Source organism: Myotis brandtii, unplaced genomic scaffold, assembly GCF_000412655.1.
Source record: "Myotis brandtii unplaced genomic scaffold, ASM41265v1 scaffold621, whole genome shotgun sequence".
In the NCBI taxonomy this organism is placed as follows: Eukaryota; Metazoa; Chordata; class Mammalia; order Chiroptera; family Vespertilionidae; genus Myotis; species Myotis brandtii.
Genome location: NW_005370372.1, coordinates 2,913,573 through 2,935,007, shown reverse-complemented (window position 1 = coordinate 2,935,007; position 21,435 = coordinate 2,913,573). Strand labels below are relative to the sequence as shown.

The 21,435-nt window shown below is 35.1% G+C and overlaps 1 protein-coding gene across 1 annotated transcript in view; it reads right to left on the bottom strand.

Annotated features, from left to right (window-relative positions):
• The window catches only part of CACNA2D1 (calcium channel, voltage-dependent, alpha 2/delta subunit 1), a 328,431-nt gene that overhangs the window by 76,586 nt on the left and 230,410 nt on the right, over positions 1 to 21,435 (bottom strand). Inside the window, exons 8-11 of the mRNA XM_014528178.1 lie at positions 21,295 to 21,364; positions 19,085 to 19,135; positions 16,800 to 16,899; positions 3,973 to 4,131 (exon numbers count right to left, since the gene is read on the bottom strand). Of these exons, the coding sequence (XP_014383664.1) occupies positions 3,973 to 4,131; positions 16,800 to 16,899; positions 19,085 to 19,135; positions 21,295 to 21,364 (380 nt within the window). The remainder of the gene's footprint in view (positions 1 to 3,972; positions 4,132 to 16,799; positions 16,900 to 19,084; positions 19,136 to 21,294; positions 21,365 to 21,435) is intronic.

Below are 21,435 nucleotides of genomic sequence, written 5' to 3'. Positions count from 1 at the left end.
GGGTTGCGGACACATCCCCAGTAGGGGATGTGCAGGAGGCAGCTGATCGATGTTTCTCTCTCATCGATGTTTCTAACTCTCTATCTCTCTCCCTTCCTCTCTGTAAAAAATCAATAAAATATATTTAAAAAATAAAATAAAATTAATTTATGAATGCTCATCTTCTTTCAAAATGCCAACCCCCTAGCCAGCCTAGTGGTATCAATGGAGATACACCTAATTTATAATTGTAACTTTCTGATAGCCATGCTAAAGAAAGTAAGAATATCTGAAATTAATTCTAACAATATATTTTACTTAACTTTGTCATCCAAAATATTATCAATTAAATATGAAATCAATGTAAAAATTCTTCAGATAACATATACTTTTTCTTTCATAATAAGTCTTTAAATCTCAGTTCAGACCAGGCATATCCCAAATGCTCAACAGCATATATGATTGTGGTTACCATATTGGACAGCACATTAACCTGGCCCTTAATATATATATATATTTAAATCATTAATTATCCTTCAGTGTTTAAGCTGTTGGAGGGCAGTGCTCTATCTTATTTTTTAAAAAGATAAACCCCATTTCCTGTTGGACAAGCTAAGAAAAACAACATTTGTTTTATTGATGAAAAAAATCCTGTTTCATAAAAATCTCACCCCACTGACTAGGCATTAGAAGACTGGCAGTTAAAGCTTTCATCCAAGCATTGTGAAAACACAAGAACTGACTAAAACAATTTGTCCCATTCAAACATGGTTCTTGTCTTTGAATGTAACTGTCTAAAAATTTGACTATCAAAATACTTTGTGAAAGGTGTTGAAATCCCTTAACTAAAATTAATTTCCCTAATGAATTGTCTTTTTTATCTGCATATTAAAAATGGGCAAATATGTATTTAAAAGACTGTCTCATAAAAGTGATAAGTGAAATTTCTACCACAGGACTTAGTTTCCTTAAAGTTGCAGAGGTATTTTATCACTGAATGCAAATATCAATGTAACTTAGCACACCGGGTGCTGCTGGTCTTTGTATATTGGCACAAATAAAGTAATAATAACCTTTCCTAGGAGAGAGAGAGATTAGGACACATGAAAATGGAAATAAAATGTTTTGTTCTCGACATGATTTTTCCTAGAAGCAGCCTTCTCAGGACTTTTGATAAAGCAAAGTACATCACAGCAACTTTTCAGTGCATTTGCAATCATCTAAAGAATCACACAATCACACAGTCACAGAGTTATACCTGACTGGCTTGTAATGAATTAAGTAAAATAAAGAACATGACTATTTCAATACGTTGATTTGCTTTAATGTATTATTTCATAACCTTCTTTGCCGTATCCCTGCATGGCCAGTACATAGAGCAGCATCTATGCACTCAATAAAAATGTTTTAAAAATTGCATCTCAATGTATTTGGTAACATTTTTATGAAACACTACCTGAAGAATAATTCAAATCTTAATTTAAGGCTTACTGTGGGGAAAATGATATGTCTAATTCTATTTGATGCTTGCTTCAGTGATCTCAAAGGTAAACCTTGCAAGGATTTACAGAAAAACAGGGAATGGCATTACATGATAATAAGAGGACTAGAAGTGTTTGAAATAACAAAATGTGCTTCAACTGTGAATAAGGCAGGCCGTGACATTTGGAAAATTACTTTAAAATGAAGAAGTGCATACCTAAGGGACACATGGAAAGCAGAACATTTGAGATTTACTCCAGGAATGACTGAGACATATTAAAACTCCTTTACAATGGTGGTAAAGGCAGCACCAGAGGCCAAGAGAAGTAAAGTTATATTTTATCAGCAACTAGCAATGAATCTGGGAGTTAATGTGGCCTCTCTAATGAGACTGCCTCTGAAATCGTACATTAGGCTTGAGACACCTTAGCATTTCACAAGTGAAACCTGAATAAGAGGGAAGGAAGCCAGCTAAATGAACAACACTGAGAAGAAGAATGAACCTGCCAATCTGGAAAACTCGATTACTGACTCAAGAGATAAATAATTATTAGTTTTCAAAATTATATTCCTTTTCTATAGAAAGAATATGTCTGAATCTAATGGCCAATTACATTTGAGTTTCAAAGTTTTAAGTTGTCATATTTTTATTAATGAACATACATCATTTAACAAACATGCATTTTTACTAAATATAACTTCCCTTCAAAACTGCAGTGCTGAACTGCTTTGCCTTTCCGTCTCCTTACTTACTTATCTAACAGCATCTAACAGTCAACATAACTGAAACTGAGCTCTTTCTACCCTCACCTTCCCTCTATCTAGATTCCTGTGCTGTTATCTACTTAGTAGTCTTGTTAAAAGAACTTAGAGTCACCCAAATCCCTCTTGCCACTCAGCAGCCTCTTTCCCTGGTCCAGTTACCCTGTCACTCCTAACATCTCTTCACCACTATTCCAACACCAGGATTCCCACCATAGCTTAACCTCAAACACTAGTTAGAGCATGACATTTCCATACCATTACCATTTGCCTGGCTCCTAAACACTTCATTAACTGACAATTCATGGTCTTTCCATTTCCATCACTGCTCCTGTATTGCTATGCCCCAGCCATGGCCAAACAGCCCGCAATTCTCCCAAGGTTCCATGTCGTCTGGCATTTGTCCATGCAGTTCTTTTTATCTTAAATGATTTCCCCTCTCTTGGCTACCTACCTAGATTCTACTCACTGCTCAAAAGCCTGTTTTCAAGGAAAGGCCACACCTCCCCGATCCTCTTTGGGTAAGTTGAGTTCCTCCTCCACACTGCTCCAGAAACACACTCTGAATGCCCCGTGATGGCCCTAACTCTTTGTACTGGGATAATGATTTACTGTATTCTGGAGTGTCTCAAGAGCCGATGGTCTGGAGTATTTCTATAACTCCAGCTCTGGCGCTGTGACAGGAAATTGTGAGACACTCACAAATATTGGCTGAATGAACAAATGAATGAACCAACTGATCAGACATCTCAAAAACTGTTTAGAAAGATTCACTTAGGGAACAGCAAAGTCAAATTTGAAGAAAAGATCACCTGTAAGGGCTTTTCTGATTCAGCAAATTCATTAGGAATTATCTGCTGATTCTGTACCAGCCATGTACTAGTTGTTAATTATAGTAATCATGATCTTAACTCCAACACTAGCCCAACAGCTTACATTACACATGATTACTGTGTGTCAGATACTATAAACAACTCTGTCCACAACCATAAGATGTACATGTGATGGTGACCTCTACTGTATAAGAGAAGAAACCAAGGTACAGAGCGATTAGGTCCTCACTCTCAAACACAGTGAAAATACTGTCTCTTGAGAGATACAAAACTGAAAACTCCTGCTCTCAACTAGTTCAGAATGAAAAAGATGTCACAGCCATTTGAAAATACAGTCCACAGTGTCAGGCAGCAGGCTCTCCGAGTCCAATAGTCACGGATGGGTGATTAGTTCAGGGGAATCTTCCCTGAGGAATTCCTGCTTGAGACTTATCTTCCCTCTCAACTTACTGTCTACCATTTTGACCTTTCTATACATTTAGGAACAATTAAAATACCCAACGTAGATGTTTAAAACTAAAATCTTTCCACCAACCATTTGATGATTAAAAGAACAAATTTCCAAAAAAATAATGTAGCAATTGATAGAAGGAAAAATAAATGATATTCTAATTATGCCAACTAAGTTTTAAGTGCTTATGCAAAATTAAATTTATAAATATGTTTCTAAACATATTTTGAAAATATGATAGAAGATCTAAAAGGACAAGAAAATATGAATTTTGTATACCTTTTGCATTTGAACTTAAAAATAAAAAGTAGTACAAAGATTTCTATGGCCTGGACACATCCACTTTTTAAACAAATGAAAAAGAGCATTGTTATCTAACCCAGATAGCTTTAACTATCAGGATATTAAAATTCAGCAACTGCAATTCAATAATGAAAAAGAAAAGGGGATGGTATTGCTACTTACATTAAGCAGCTGTTCAAAAGCAAAGCTAAAGCCCTTCTTATAATCTGTAATCCCTTTCGCTGTGATATTATTCACGGCGTCTTTTAGTACTTTCTTGTTTCTTACATTTGCTTGTACAAGGTGCTGAAAACAGCTTACATCCTGGGCATTGCTGTTAAACTGAAAAAGATAAAACAGTGAACATATAAATGAACTTTAAATCAACCATGTAATTTTCTTTGAATTTATTGTTTGTAATTCTCAATCCTAATACATTGCTTTCTCTTTAAAAAAAAAAGGTAGAATAGATTGGTAACAAAAGTATACTGAGGATCAAGTAGTAATTTTCACCTAAGCCCTGAAGTTATATTGGAACTCTGAGCCTGTCACTTACCTCCTGAAGCCTGGTTTCCCTGATTATAAATTTGGGATTTGAGTTATATACAGTCCCTTCTAGCTCTCAAATTTTATAAGCATTTTTACAAAGAAAGAAAGAAAGAAAGAAAGAAAGCAAGAAAGCAAGCAAGCAAGCAAGCAAGCAAGCGGAGTGCACTGGAGAACTGTGGGAGGTGAGAGCATGCTCAGAGGGTCACCTTCAAAGCGCCTGGGTGGGAAGCAGAGAAGCAAGAGAGGGAAGTACCTATAAGGGTAAATCTGGGGGCAAGGAAGGGCTTCTTTAAAATGGTCACTAGAGCAAGAGAGGATTGATACTAAAGAGAAAAGGAAGGAAAAGAGGTAGGAAATTAGGGTGTCCCAGAAATGTATACACATTTTGAATAATTATAAAGGCAGTGCTTATTAAACGATATTTCATTTTCAAAATGTAATAGAATCAGCTGTTAAAGTGTGTATACATATTTTGGAACATCCTGTAGAAAAGAGGTAAAAAATAAAGTTCTTGTGAGGGTGGGAAAGGAGGGAATACAGCTGGCAGCTATAAAAATGATCCTTTAAGAAAACATGTGTTGACTTCCCTCTTCTAGGAAAGAAGAGTGGGAGCCGAGCACAGATAATGGGGGTGCACAGATAATTGGGGTGTGTAGATTGGGGTGCGTAGATTGGGTGTTGAACAGATGACAGTTACTGTCTGTGTCTTTTGTCCCCAGTGAACAATGAAGCAAGGTCATCAGGGTAAAGTGAGAGAAGAGATGGTTTGGAGGGAGTGAATATTAAATAACAAGTAAAATGTCCTGCACAGGTACTTTGAGTTCTTACCTTAACATTGAACACTACTTTCAGGTTCATCATATATACGAGAATAAGCTTCCAATATATTTTACTGTTGTCTATAAATTTGAATGTTTTAACTCCCACTGCCTAGTTCATTACTTTCCAATCTTTGATGGTGTGACACAATCTTAATCTACATGTTTCATTTTGAAAGTAAAAGAATGTGAGGCTGTGGCTGGTGTGGCTCAGTTGGTTGAAGCGCCATCCTTTGTACCAAAGGTGGCAGTTTGATTCCCGGTCAGGGCACATACCTAGGTTTTGGGTTTGATTCCCAATCAGGGAGTGACTGATCAATTTTCTCTCTCACATTGATGTTTCTCTATATGAGTGTGCGTGTGTTTATGTGTGTGTGTGTCTCTCTCCATTCTTCTAAAAGTCCATGTAAAATAATAAATATTTTTTAAAAGAATGATAATTTTCATGTTAGAAAATAAAATAATAATAATTTGCCAATATATTAATAGCAAAATGTTTAACTTTAGAGAATTATTAGGTATAGTTATAGGAAATGTTATTAACTGATTTAGTTAAACCATACATCATAAAATTATGTTATGCAGAAAATGAGTATTCAATAATGTATAGACTTAAGTCTTCTGATTGGCCTTGACCTGCTTTTAAACAGAAAAGTGAAACATCTCATTAAATCACTTTAACACAAACTGATTAAATGTAAATTTAATTCATTAAATACAAATTCAGTGTGTACATCAGAAAGACTACAATTATATTAATAATAAAACTCATAAATTATGCAAGAAAGAAATTACATTTAAGTCCCTATAGCAATTCTTATTCTCCCAAGGGATGATACATTTTAAAAGTCTAAATTAGATAAGTATACATTTCACAGACATCTGATATTCATCTGCTTTTAGAACAGAAAAATAAACCAGGTTTATTTTCATGAACTAAAATTGTAGTCTTCGGTAACATGTGCCTATATTTTATTTTATAAATCACATATTTAATATACAAGCCACATGTATATTAAAAACTGGAAGGCAGAAGTTTAATAACATAACCGTATAAAACTTTGAAGTAGTATATGGTGAGTGAAAATAGATTTAAGGAGCCCTGCTTTTGTCATCTATTAATTAGATACTTCTTTAAAGATGTATTCTTCACTAACCCTACAGAGTCAGAGATTCAAGCTAACATCACACTGATTCCTTTCCTGATCCCCCAAAATCCAAGCAAGTAGGTCCCTTTTAGAACTGCTGAGCAAAATCTCTGTGAGCGTCTGAGACAGGGAAAGTGTGTGGGGTAATGTGAGCATCTGTTTGGAGATCACGAGGGACTTTGCAACCGTGTTCTGGCACTTGGACATTCTTTCATTTCCCTCTCTCACGTATCCTGTTCCTTCTGCCTACAACACTCTGCCTCTCCTCTACACTGGTTATCCCACTTACCTCCACATTCTTTCCTTAGCAAAGGCTTTCCTGACCTTCCCTGCCTAGGACAAATCATGCCATAATAAAATTTCCTAGGCCTAGATTTATTTTTTATTGAACATATCTTATAATTTCATATTTCTTTGTATGGCATCTTGAATGACTCTTCCACTGGATTAGAAGCCCACATGGTCAAAGAAAACGGCCATCCTATCATTCCATCCTCAATGTTAGGTATATAATAGGTATACTATAAATATTTACTGAATATATGAATGGAATTTAAGAAAATTAGAATATGGTCCAAAATGCTGATCAATAATCAAGATATAAACCTATTATTGTAGTGACTATATTTTAACTGTGTAATATGTGTTTATATTTCTATATTCATAATCATAAGTAGTCTTTCCAAACATACACTATTAAAATAGTCAAATGAAAATGAGTGTAAAACATCTAGCATAAAGTAGATGCCAGCACATAGATGTTAAATCAATGGCAACTCTATCCTTTAAAAATTTATTTTAGTAAAAACATCAGTATAATCAGTAGCAAAATCAGAATGGATTCCTAGCTACATGAGATTCAGATAAACAATACCAGCTTATTAAACTTTAAATAAAGTTCACTAACAGGATATACCCTATAACAAGGGTCCCTCAAACATTAGTTTAATATTAAGACATTCTCTGAAATAACCATGAAGAGTAAACTTCAAAGAACCTTCCTATTAAATATCACAGTCAAGTACACACATCAAATTAAAAGATACTCTAGGTCCAACGCAAACTCTTAATTTCTCAAATGAGGTGTCCTAAACTCTTGGTTTTGTGAAGGCTGTTATCTATTTCTGTTCTGTGGCCTCTACTGAATAAGAAACTATTCCAAAAAATATTCATGAGAGCAGCTCTGCTGCCCATTGGATTAACCTGGATTACAAACCATAAAACGTTGGCATGGCCTTGATATACACCAACAGTCAGAGAACATCAAGGTCCTGGCAAGTAGCCTTGCCTAGGAATGGCACCTGTAATACACCTTCATGGAACACCGAGTTTCCCTTTGAAAGGTTGGTGGGATCATAGAGTTTTACCCTAACACATTAAGAACTAAAAGTAAAATCCAAAGGGAATATTCTTCCACTTAGAACAGCAGAGAAAGAGAAGTGGCCCATTTAATATGTGTCTGACCACTCAGCATATCTTTAATTTCCCCTCCTTTACCTCATGCATGGATTCTATACTCCTATAAACTCCCTTTAGGGTACTTTGTCATAAAGCACTCTTTAATGGGAAAATTGAACATAATTTATAATTCCTTGATTTTTGAAAAATTGTTCTATATATAAATTATTCCTTAGAACATGTTCTAATGATCTTTTTTCTCTATCTTTTGCATATAAAAGAAAAATAGAGGAAAAGTGTGGGCTCAAACTGTGCAGTTGATCAGCAAAACACAAGAACTCAAATCCAGACCAGCCTGCTTTTTAACATGAGTATTTTTAAATTATACAATATTAATTAACTTCTTAACATACTTTAAATTATATAAAATAATTAGTTAGATGAATTACCTAAATTATGTACTGTGAACAATGCAATTTTGCATATTAAGTAAGCACAATTACAAATTATGGTAACAGAAGTTATCCATATTTTGGACACCAGAGGGCGATGCAGGAAAAATAATAAAAGGAAAGTGAACACAAACTGTGATCTTGAAAATATTGGTTAACTTTTATTCCTATTAAAAATACGGTTTATTTATGTTGATTTTTCTATTTTTAACAGGATGTTTGTAAACTAGAAAATATTATAATAAAATTGTTATAAAATCCAGAGAAAATAGCTGATAACACTTATCCATACACATACGTTCATATTCCCAGTTAAGAATCACTTTAAGGTTCTTTATCTATTGCCAAATTACTTTCCAGAAATTCTGAATAAATTTACAATAATATGTATAAAAATCTTATTTCACTTTCATAAGCATTTATTACTTTAATTGCTAAAATATAAGTAAGGAGGATAATTCAATATTTAATTACTTAAATTGCCCTGATGGCTAAGAAGTAAAATTTTTCTCATCTATTAATTTTCATATAATCTGTTAAAATGTAAGTCTTATTTTTCCATTTTGTTGATTAGCTTTTAATTTATACCTATTTATTATGACTTCTTAAAGTAATTTTATGCTTAGAAAACATAAACCAATCAGGAAAATATTCATTTATGGTCTACTAATATTTGATGGTTGTGGTTACTTATTTTACATTTCGGTATTCAGTCATGTTGGAATTTATTTCCTCCAAAAGTATGAGGTGGCAATTACATTTAGATGTGTGTTTTCTCAAATAGCCAATTTTCTTTTTTTGAATAATTATTGGTTTATGATCCATTCTTTATAATCAATTAAGATTTAGATACATTTCTAGGATTTTTAATCCCTCTACACTGTCCATCATTTCACCAACTTATTTTTAATATTAATAAAAAAATTAGCCAAAATATATTGAGGATAACAATTGTGCCAAGCTAAGCACTTTACATGTATTAATTCAATTGACCTTCACCAAGCTTATGGTTTTAGTTTTAATATGATTTACATTATAAAGTTGAGAAAATGAGGCTTAGAATCACACACAGCAACCAAGAGTCAGAGCTCTACTTCTAATGCAAACACCTGACACACTCTTGTCTATGGTGTCTAATCATTTTCCATATATACCAGAAGAGTAAGCTGTCATACCCTGTCACTTTTTGATCAGTTGTCGTCCTATTGAACTTTGGAACTTTTTTTGGTCAAATTAAAATTGCATTTACCAATAAACTTGAGAAAAATTTACATATTCACTTGAGTCAGTTTTCATTCCAGAAAGAGTTATTAATTCCACATTTATAACTGTATTTCCATTTCAACTATTCTATATATATCTCATATATTCTTTCCTTTTAAAAAAAACTCAGATCCTAAATATATTATTAAAAGTACTACTAGGTAATTCATGAGATTTGCTAATGTTGTAAATTTGATTTTAATTCTATTATTAAGCTCTATTCTGGGAAAACCAGAAAATGTGGTCACCCATAGTTGGAGACAACGGGAATATCTTTGCTAATGGCACTCTGGGACTTGAACACTCTTGTCCTCAAATTGATGTCACTGTCCCCAAACACTGGCTGCTGTTTTGTGGTTTCTTGGTTCTACTGTATAAAAAATAAGTTTTGATAAAAAGGTTTCCACTTTTTAATTCAATTTCGGAAAAGCAGGACTAGTTCAGAAACGGCTACTAATAAGCATCAATAGCCACATTTTATTAAATTCTCTGCTCTGAGCTGTAGGTTCCTCCTTTCTGAAATAAAACCGAAAGCCTCTCAAATTTTAAAATCAGGTAATTAAATCTGATAATTTTTTTTAACTCTCACCAGAAGATATGTTTTTATTTTTTAGAGAGACCAGAAAGGAGAGAGTGGGTGAGGGGGAGTCAGGGAGAGAGAAAAGGAGAGAGAAACATTAATGTGAGATAGAAACATTAATTGGTTGCCTCATGTATGCTCCCCTGACTGGGGATGGAACCTGCAATCTAGGTCTGTGTCCTGAGCAGGAATTGAACCCACCACCTTTGGGTGTACAGGCCAATGCTCCAACCAACTGAGCCCCAGCAAGAGCCAGATCTGATCATTTTAACTATCAGAAAAAGAATTACATAAATAAATAGGAATAATAAATTCTGTATGTCAAAAGAAAGTGGCAACAATAAACTAACAAAAATATTGATAGCATTAACAAAAAAAATTTCTGTTTGCCTATAATTATAAATGATGGTCCATCAAAAATGTTGATGTTTTCATTTTTAAACAAATATTCCAATTAACTTAAATCATAACATACTCAAAATTCAGTCTACTAACCTTTGTTGAAACAGTGAATACATTTCTGCATAAGTCCCAAGTGTCATTTTACTATATTCTATTTGCATTTTGATACAAGGTTACTAACATTACCAATAAGTTCCTTTAAACATCCGGGATAGCATCTGGGATCAACAACAACAAAAATACCAACTAGATTTGAAGGAATTATATTCAATCTAACTCATTCCATTGGGATCAAAATATACATTTGAAATATACACATCCAAAAATTTGTACTTTTGATATAGTATAAATCAATAAAAATAATAAATATATACTTATCGATAGAGCAAAGGGTTAAGCAGGAAAGATTTCATGAGGAGTGAAAAAAATTTGAGGAATCTATTTTAAAGGGTATAATAAACATGAGTCATTTAACAAAATTTTAGAAAAGTGGGGGAAAGCAAATGGCAATATTTGTATCTTGAAATTTGGAAGAGAATGTAATATGCAAATTGTCACTATAACAAAGCCCCTTACAATGGAATATATGACCAAGAATTTGCTGAAATGGGATTTTGCTATTCAAAAATTAAGATTTAAGTCTATATATTTGCTAATAACTACCTTATTATACTATCACTTTATATTTTAATTTCTTTTAAAGTTAAACCTGCTAAATATTAAATAGCAAATATGATAGTTTAATTTAATTAAAATAAATGTGAGCTACCCTGCTAAGGCTATAGCTCAGGTTAGCCCTAGCCAATCTCTTTGCCTTTACTTAAAATTAAATGAATAAATGTACTTTGAAAAATTTTACCCAACATGTAATGACATACATCTATGCTTATTGGGCATGGAGTCTTTACCTAGTCCTTCAAGCCCCAGTAAATAAGTCAATAACTTTTATTTTAAAAACAATAGCTCAGTTTTAAAAGTATTCCCTCTGCCTCACTTTAAGTATTACATTCTTATTTCTAAAACTCCAAATGCAACTAATTTTTAAGTACCAAAGCCATCTTTCCTGCACCTTATAATTAATGGAAAAGTATTTACCATGCTGTCCACACCTTCTTATAAACTTTCCTTATACTTCCAAAGCAATTAAGTTATCCTCTAGCAATCTCTTTTTTAACTAAACAACCTTGATTACTTGTCTTGTTATATAATCCCTAAATTTCTCCTTTATTTCAGTCTTTCCTTCATAGTCTACAATTTCTTCTGTGTATAATTTAAAAGAAGATAATTTTTAAAGCACCCATCTTTACCTTTAAAAGTATGTAAAAAGAGAGAATTTCAGTTTTTTTTAATGAGCTTAATTTTCCTCCTTCTTCCTGTTTTTTTTTTTTTAATTTCACCCTCCCAAAAGTAGAGAGAATTTCAGTTTTTTTTAATGAGCTTAATTTTACTCCTTCTTCCTGTTTTTTTTTTTTTTAATTTCACCCTCCCAAAAGTAAATGGCTACACAATAAAAACATTCATAAACAATCATTGTATTAGTAATTCTATGAAGTACCAAGATCTTAACATCTCAATCATGAATAAGCATGGTTAGTTACAACAAGCCCCAGGCAGATGCCCAATGGTCTCTGCCAAATGTGCCTCCCTGATGAGCCCCGGTTCTCTGGTTTTCCCACTGCTGAGGAATCACTTGGGAGACTCGCTAACTGCAGATTCTGGATCCTTAGATCAGGGGCAGAGTTTGAGATTCTAACCAGCTGCCAGGTGCAGGCGGCTCATGCTGCTTGGCCACAGGCCCCACTGTGAGAACCAAGGGTATAAACTATAATATTCTTATTTGTTGACATGAGATATGAATCAACATAAAATTTTCCTGAAATCTAAACAGATGACTATTTTATAAGACGTGAAATGACATTACTCTCCCAGAATTCATTTGTCAGCAAACTGCAATGGCATGCCAAGTATCTTTTCTTTTACTCGAGCACTGGCAAATGCGGGCCTGCTTCGGAAGGGTGTAAAAATAACTTTTAAATTTAAATTGTGCAACAACTGACAACTGTGCTCATTATCATATGCAGAAAAGTTCCTAAACTGAGAAAGCCATTAGGCATATTTTAGAAGGGGAAAAAAAAGTTCTAAGCTCATAGGAAAAGGAACAATGCAAATCGTGTCTCTTTGCAGATATGTACAATTGCATATTTCAACAACCCCCCCCCAACATTAGTTGGTGTTAAACTATCAGGTCAAGAACTGGGAGGTGTCTGAGATTTCATCCTACTTTTAAGCTAAGTAGTCTTCTACCGGTGTCTGAGATTTCATCCTACTTTTAAGCTAAGTAGTTAGTCTTCTACGGCTTCATAGATGCTCCAGTGGTCGGCAAACTCATTAGTCAACAGAGCCAAATATCAACAGTACAACGATTGAAATTTCTTTTGAGAGCCAATTTTTTTAAACTTAAACTATATAGGTAGGTACATTGTTATTAACTTAATTAGGGTACTCCTAAGGCTTAGGAAGAGCCACACTCAAGGGGCCAAAGAGCTGCATGTGGCTCGCGAGCCACAGTTTGCCGACCACGGTGCTAGCCCAAGAAATACAAGTCCTCTGGTGAGAGACAAAAGGCAGGAGTAACCAGACTGAGACCTATTTGCACCCAAAACCCAATTCCCACAGGGGATAAGAGAAGGGCCAGAGGTCATCCGCACTGGCCATAGATGAGTTTTGGGGAAGAGATCCCAAACGAGGAAGCCCCTGAGCTTACAGGGGGCTGCTGGCAGACAGCCCATCATCCTCATCAAAGGGAGACCATATCTTAACAACTCGGCAATGTAAACCTCTTCTGGGGGAGAAGACAGCTCTCCCTTCACTCTCCTGGAATGGACATAAAGCTGAGCAGATGGGCTGTTAATGCTTAGCCTTGAAGAAATGTGACGTATTCATGAAGAACTGTCTCTCAGCAGTTGGTAGAAAAGTATTAGAAGAAAATGATGGTAATAATAACAACAATTGCCATAAGTAAGCATTTTGCATATAGTGCTCAATAGCTTTTTGACAAGTTAAATATGATGTCCTTTTCAAAGAGGAAGAAACAGATTCATAAGCCTTACATAACTTGTACAAGGTCATATAACTAGTCGTTTCAAAGGTTATGCACAATCCCTATGCAATTCAATGAGTACATCCAAGAGGCCGGATTGTCTGAGAAGAGTGGGAAGTGGGTCACGTCACAAGAGGTGAGCCTTGCTAATGTTGCCATCAGGTCAAGATCATCCCTTCCCCAGCTCCTACGTGGCGGTGGTTCCTCACTCTCCACTTTGCACTACATTTAGAGACTGTCACTCCTAAAACTGTTGTTTACTGACCACAATCTAGGTATGACTACAATCTAGGTAAAGTGGAGAGTTTACTGTAAAAAACAAGTTTCTCAGCCCTGGCCAGTTGGTTCAGTTGGATAGAGCACCATCTCACACACCAAAGGGTTGATTCCAGGTCAGGGCACATTCCTAGGTTGGGGGTTCAATCGCCAGTGGTCAGGGCCTGTATGGGAGACAGCCAATCGATGTTTCTTTCTCTCTCTCTCTCTCTCTCTTTCTCTCTCTCTCTCTCTCTCTCTCCCTCTCTTTCTCTTCCCCTTCATCTCTCTCTAAAATCAATGAAAACATATCCTTGGGTGAGGGTTAAGAAAAAAGTTCTCTCTTACAACTAATAGCAAAGATATTATAAGGAATTATATGTTGATTATTTCTTTCTGATGACTACTCCAGGACAGCATTTTTTTATGCACATGAATTATAAAAGCTTTCTTGAAGAAAATGCACTCAAGGAACCTTAATACAATCTTGATATTTGCATCTAATTCTTAAGTAAGAAGCTATGTGATTTTATGGAAATATATGACAACCTTGTTCAGTTGCTAACTTTTCACATATTGCCCATAATCAGCATACATTTTCCTTTCATTATCCACTAGCTCACAACTTTATTCCTAAAACGTCAAATTCCCTCACTTTCGTAAACAAATTCCACTCCCGTGTCAACATTTGAAATTTTGCCTGTAAATCAGAACATGCTATAATTGAATTGCTGCTCCTATCATCTACCACTTACTTCTGTCAAAACATATAACTGGATTAGTGGGAAAACAGCTACATAATGCTTGCATTTGAGCTTTGCCTAACAACAGGCTTCTTTTCTGTAACCAAAAAACAGCACTGGAAACAGCAGAGTCACTAGGAAATGATGCAGCATTCACTCTGCATCTCCTACATGATTTAAGCATCAAAATTTCTGTTCTTAAACAAAAGAAACTTAGATATGACAAATCTATACTGAATTTATGACTTTCTCTTTTGCGATGTCAAAGATCATATTTTGTTAGCAACCACCACAATGGCTGTGTGATAAACAATATGTGTATGTACAAATGAAATAAAATGACTGTCTTTTCTGATCACTTTTTTTGAGAGCTACAGACTAAGTGGTGAGGTAACACACGGGGACAGACAAGCTAAGGTTTCTAAAGGTTCATCAGAAGCAGAAAAAGATCTGGACATGGACGGTGGTGCCCACATGTTATTAGGGGCTGAACTGTGTCCCCCTGACATTCATATGTTGAAGTCCCAACCCCAGTATCTCAGAATGTAACAGCGTCCGAAGATAAGAACTTCGACCAGGTGATTAAGTTAAACTGAGGCAGTTAGTTTAGGGACATGTGTCCTTAAAAAAAAGGAAGAGACACCAGGGGTCTGCACAAGGTTTCTAAAGGTTCATCAGAAGCAGAAAAAGATCTGTACATGGACGGTGGTGCCCACATGTTATTAGGGGCGGAATTGTGTCCCCCTGACATTCATATGTTGAAGTCCCAACCTCAGTATCTCAGAATGTAACAGCATCCGAAGATAAGAACTTCGACCAGGTGATTAAGTTAAACTGAGGCAGTTAGTTTAGGGACATGTGTCCTTATAAAAAGAGGAAGAGACACCAGGGGTCTGCACAGAGAGGTGACTATGTGAAGAGGCAGCAAGAAGGTGGCTACTGCAAGCCAAGGAAAGAGAACTCAGGTGAAACTGACTCTACTGGCAGCTTGACCTTGAACTTCCGACCCCCAGAACTATGAGGAAATTCATTTCTGTAGTTCAAGCTATCCAGTCTGTGGCATTCTATATGGCCACTCTAGAAAACATAGACAGGCCCTTCAGTACCATGTTGGAGACACTCCTTGGGCCCAGATGAAAAGTCTCAATAAGAGGTTTGAGGGGTTCCTTGAATAGCTGGACTGTTTAAACTAAGGACTAGCTCCAATTTATTAACCAGAGAGTTATAACACGCATGGACATTTTTCAGGGGGTTTTGCTTCATTGATCCTGGGTTCTATTTATCATAGTTACCCTTAGCCAGGGATATCATGCTAAAAGCACTTTAGGACTAATCCTCTTCCTCTCAGTAAATATTAATCTAGTTACCTGGAGCTCTTATTGACAAGGGATTATGCCCCATCTCCTGCCCACTTTCACTCCCCAAGGTGCCCTCTCAGTTAAGGGAGGCCATGTGCTTGAACTTCTTCCTCCTCCCAGTGGTGTCAGAGATAAAGCCATTCTCCAGTGTTCGATACAAAATGACCTCACCAAAAATTCCCCTCCCCTCATGTTCATCTCTAGGAATACATCCACTTCAAATGTGAAATTATATCCATCAGTCACCAGCCATGGCATTTTTTGCTGAACTTCTTCCTCCTCCCAGTGGTGTCAGAGATAAAGCTATTCTCCTGTGTTCGATACAAAAGGAAAAAATTCCCACAAATTCCCCTTCCCTCACGTTCATCTCTAGGAATACATCCACTTCAAATCTGAAATTATATCTATCAGTCACCAGCCATGGCATTTTTTGCCTCACTTCTATGAATTAAAATGAGACATGGTAACGTTTATTTTGTTCTATTTCACTTGTTTCAGAGTTCAGTACACTCTATGAATAGGAAGGTCTAAGATGGTTCTGGGGAAATAAAACTCTAAACGAAGCACATTCAAATATCTATTGGTTCTCCCGTTAAATTGAAAAATAAATTTTATTAAGAGTTATAATTATATCAATGAGTAAAAGGGTTCATGTCACCTGGTTAAGCTTCTCTGAGTAAAGGAGAATATGTGTAATGTTTTTCCTTCAATTACTTTGTGGGTAAAGCCTTAGACATTCAGAAAGGACCTTGGTGAAGAAATAAAGGAGACTTAGTAACAAGATAGGAACAGCTCAGTGAGATAGTCTTGTAATAGATCAGAAATACCTCAGCCTGTCTATAATACAGCATTACAGAGTATTTTAAAGTCACAGGAGATAGAAATTGCAGATTTAATTCCCCCAAAATGGGATGACCGAAGAAGTGCAGTCATCTTATACTTACTGAAGCTACATTCACAAAATCATCATCTGAGAGGGTTTCCAACATTTCGGAGACAGACGTTCGGATCAATTTAAGTGTCAACCCACTAACACTTCCACTCCTATAAAAAATGGGTGCATGCATGTTAATGACCATCTATTTCATCAAAATCAGACACTTTAAGTAAAGGCAAGTTACCTACTGGCTCTAGATCTTTATATAATATTCAAATAATTTTGTCTTTAAAAAATAAGTAGTAGAAAAAGTCATATTTTTAATAGTGTAGAAATAAAGAAATCTTATTTTTTATATAGCATCAGAATATATATATTTCTAAGCACAATGATAAAAATGGAAAGTCAAATGACAATTTTGAGAAAATATGAATAGTTAGGGCATATTCACTTACTCGGGAAACATAAACTTAATACCAGCTCGGTTATCCAAGTTAGAAGTGAGGGGTTATAACCTCTGCAGGTAAACATTTACGGTCATTGCTTGAGGGTATCCAGTGTTTTACTTGATTAAACCAATACTTATGAAGCAGCATAACATATATGATAAGAGACATATTTTTGTATGTGGACAAAAGGCCTTTTTTTGTCCCCTAAAGTTGATATTTTCTGGGGTTCAGTCTTCATTTGTCTCATCTCTACATACTCTATGATGCTCATGAATGACCTCATCCATTTGTGGGGCTCATCTCTAGACAACTGACTCCCAATTCTACATCTCTAGCTCCCAACTTTTCCCCACCTTTACACTTCACTGCTTGTTAGACAACTACAGGCTCAATGTCCAAAATGACACATTATTCCCCAACATATTTTTCTTTCCTATTTATGTTCTTGGTAACAACCAAGCTAGGTCTTAGTCCAATTTCCTCCTCCCCCTCAACCTTCCTTCCCTTTCAGACAATTTTCTCATTCATTCCACTTCACTCTGTTCCCAGACAGTGGCCTCCTCTCCACCCTCTCTCCACTCTGACTCAGATCTCCGTGACCTGAAGATGCTGAGCTAGGGTAACAGCTACTGCAGGCAGCTCTTAGTCACCTCTCCTCCCCATGTAGGTGAAAATTCTGGTGAAAACACACCTTAATACAACACTACTAATAGCCCATAGTTACCTAGTAAATATATATATATATTTTCAATTTTGGGATATGCATGTGGTTTTCAAAGATTTTAATATGATAAATTATTTCTGGAAATTATATATCCAATAGCATTATAACACATTACATTACCATTTAAAATTTGTACTTAAGGATTCGTGTATGATACAAATTCCACAATAATTTAATTTAAATGAGATATAGCTTAAATGCATTTAACAAATGAAATGAGGATGAATGAACATTTAAGTTACATTTGTCTAATTCATTTATCTCCTCTTCTCAGGCTAGGTTATAAGGTTTTGAACTTGTTTACTTTAGGTCAAAATGAAGAAATTTTCAAATGTTAATGTTAGCCTGTGATACACATTTATTTGCCAATAAATCACTGGATTCTGTTTCTTCCAATGTGGTGAAGAATATCTGAGGACATACCTTTATTTTCTCAGGGAAAATAATCAAAGCATTTTATGCTTTGATTTTATTCCTTGGTATTACTCTTAAAAACCAAATCTTTATAGCAGGATATATGTTTTTCTATGCTCTACCATTTTATTTTCAACTTCATTAGAGGATCTCTCTCTCTCTCTCTCTCTCTCTCTCTCTCTCTCTCTCTCACACACACACACACACACACACACACACACACCTTAAACTGAAACACTGTAACACATAAAATGATCAATATAAAAACTCCTGGAATTCTTTCACATATATTAGCATTTCCCTCGAGAAAGTCCCAGTATTGACATTTAATACATTTTACTCTATCTGTTTTGTGGTCAAAACCTTCAAAGTTATTTGAATCTTAATGACTAGTTGTCAACTGAATGATTTTTTTTTTTTGTAGCAGAAACTGCTTAGTTTTAGCCACACTGTACCTTAAAGTTATTTTAAATATAAAGCCAAACATTAGAAGCAAATTAATTTTTTCATAAAGCTCAGACTTTAGAACCATGCCAGGCCTTAATTTTCAATTCTGATATAGATTCTTATTTTCAATAACATAATTTTTGTTTTGTTATTGTCTTCATATGGCTTCTTTGTCTGAATATAAAAGTAATCATAATAACACTTTGTTCTTTTCCCCCAACCTATCAATCATTTCTTAGTCTCAACACATTACTGTTATCTATAACTCCACCCTATATTCTCAGTATAGAAATAAATATATAGTATTTAACTACTCACACATCAACCAGAATAAGCATGTCTTTGGGGGATGCAGCTCCTTGGATGTACCTGAAACAAATCCCAAAGAAACACATTTTCTCTCGCAAAATAGCAAGCATTGATATTTGTTACCTTGATATTTCCTGATCAGAGATAAGGTATTTTCCAAACAGACCTACTTCTCTTCTATCTCAGTCAACTATGTTCTGCTCTTTCATGCATAATTTTGCATTGTCTATGTTAAAAAGCTATAATAGTAGAGATGCCAGTGGCATAATATTTCAATTATGTTTTTCAGATATTTACTTAAAAAGGATGAAGAGACATGTTTTAATACTAAGAGCAAAATAATGTAACTTCTAGAAGCCCATTTTTTTGGGGAAAATTATTCTGAACTTCAATTTGTTGACTACACATTTTAAAACTAATTCTAAGGAATAATAAGAATAAATAATCACAAGGCTAAGTCATATTTTCAAATGCAAAAAATAAACACGAAATATAGTTAAGTGGTCTAGGACCATCAAAAAGCAACATCAACAGAACAGAAATATAATGGGACAATAAAGAAATTAAAAACAGAAAAATATATAATGTTATTACCAAGATTTCTCAGTGGTGGCTCTCAAACTTCATAGAATGTAAGAAACCACCTGGAGAGTTACTTTACAAGGTTGATTCCCAAGTTCAACCCAGCCCTACAGATTTAGAATCTCTGCATTTTAAAGAGGCTATAGGAGAGTTTTATTCAGATCATTTGGGAATTGTAGAGAGAGAAACATAACTGCAGGTGAATGATCCCAAAGTTCATGTTGCCTGGCCACAGAGTGCCAGGGCACAGGGACCTACTCTCCCCACCAGGAAGGCTGAACCTGAATTCAACTTTCTACTCATCTCTGATGCCTCTGTACCCATGACTCTAAATCTCACTTTTCAGAAGTTTGCCAGATGACTTGTCAATTAGTGTACAGACAGCATCCAGCACAGTTAGTATCTACTCAGGACTACCTGTTGTGTTCATGAAACAGAGTTTATAACTTGCAGGCAAGTTTGCGTCACTACAAGAAGGCAAGGGGAAACGCTGCTGGGATATTGCAATGGAAAGCAAATTTACTTCATGTCTGGCATCTTAACAAATGGTGCAGACGTGCCTCTCTGTGGGAAGATTAGAGGAAAGACTATTCTCTGCCTCTTCTGTTTAACACTTAGCTCCTAAGTTTCCCCCAAAACAGCTGTTTCCCAAATCCAAATCATGGGATGTAATTGTCTTTACCTCCCATTGCTTCACAGCCACCACACTTGGAGAAATATCAACAAACATAATATGTGGATTAATAATATTTTGCACTACTATAATGGTTGATGTTCATGTAAACTGCTACTGGGATATTTAACGGCATCGTCAAAGCATTAAATACATTTACTCTGAATCAACCACTATGTCTGAGAATTTGTCTGAACCCTAGCAAAATGTTAGAAATAATCTAAATGTGGAATAATAGGGGATTTCTTAAGTAAGTTACCTCATAGTCATTATTTTAAAATGATGTAAAGTGTATCTCTTAGGAACAGGCACTAAAAGGTATTGATATGAAAAGAGTAGATTACAAAGCAGTATATTGGACATAATGTGAACTAATTCAAGAAAAGATATATTAAATACATTTTTAAAACCTTACAACACATAAGTTGGGAAAATATAAGTTATTGGTATTTTTTGAGTTTTATATTAGGAAAATGAGTTGCTTTACTAGTGAGCAACAAATAATACTTATTTTTCTGAACATTAACCTAAGCAACATAACTATAACTAGGGGCAGCTCTACTGTTTGGGCCAGTTCTCATTAGTTGACTGCCAAAGACAAACCACCTCCTACTCAGTCCAGAGGCTCAATTAGAGCTCTACTCTAAGCAAAGTGGGGGTCTTTCCATAGAAATTCCACCAGCTAAAAAGAGTTTTGGAGATGAAATTGCATATAAAGGTAGTCCAATTGAAATAAATGTGTTGATGAATTTCAACAATATTCATTATTGTTCCCATGTGAACTTTATCTTCATTTACTTTTAACTGTATGCATTTGTTAACATTTTTAAAAATACCAGAGCCATTTAAATAATTAGACAATATTCATCCTAATAATGGAAAGATTCCTTCTATCTTTTTCACACAAAACAATGCAGCCTACTTTTGTCTGTTTAATCTTTTCATGATTACCTAAAATTCTTACCATGGTCTTCTGCGTACATCATAAAGGTCAATCTTGTTTGGAGTTCGGCTGTTATCAACCCATGGAGAAGCTTTAAGAGAAAGAAAGAAAGTAAAAGGGAGAAAGAAATTAAGTTACATTAAAAATTAGAGAAATAACATC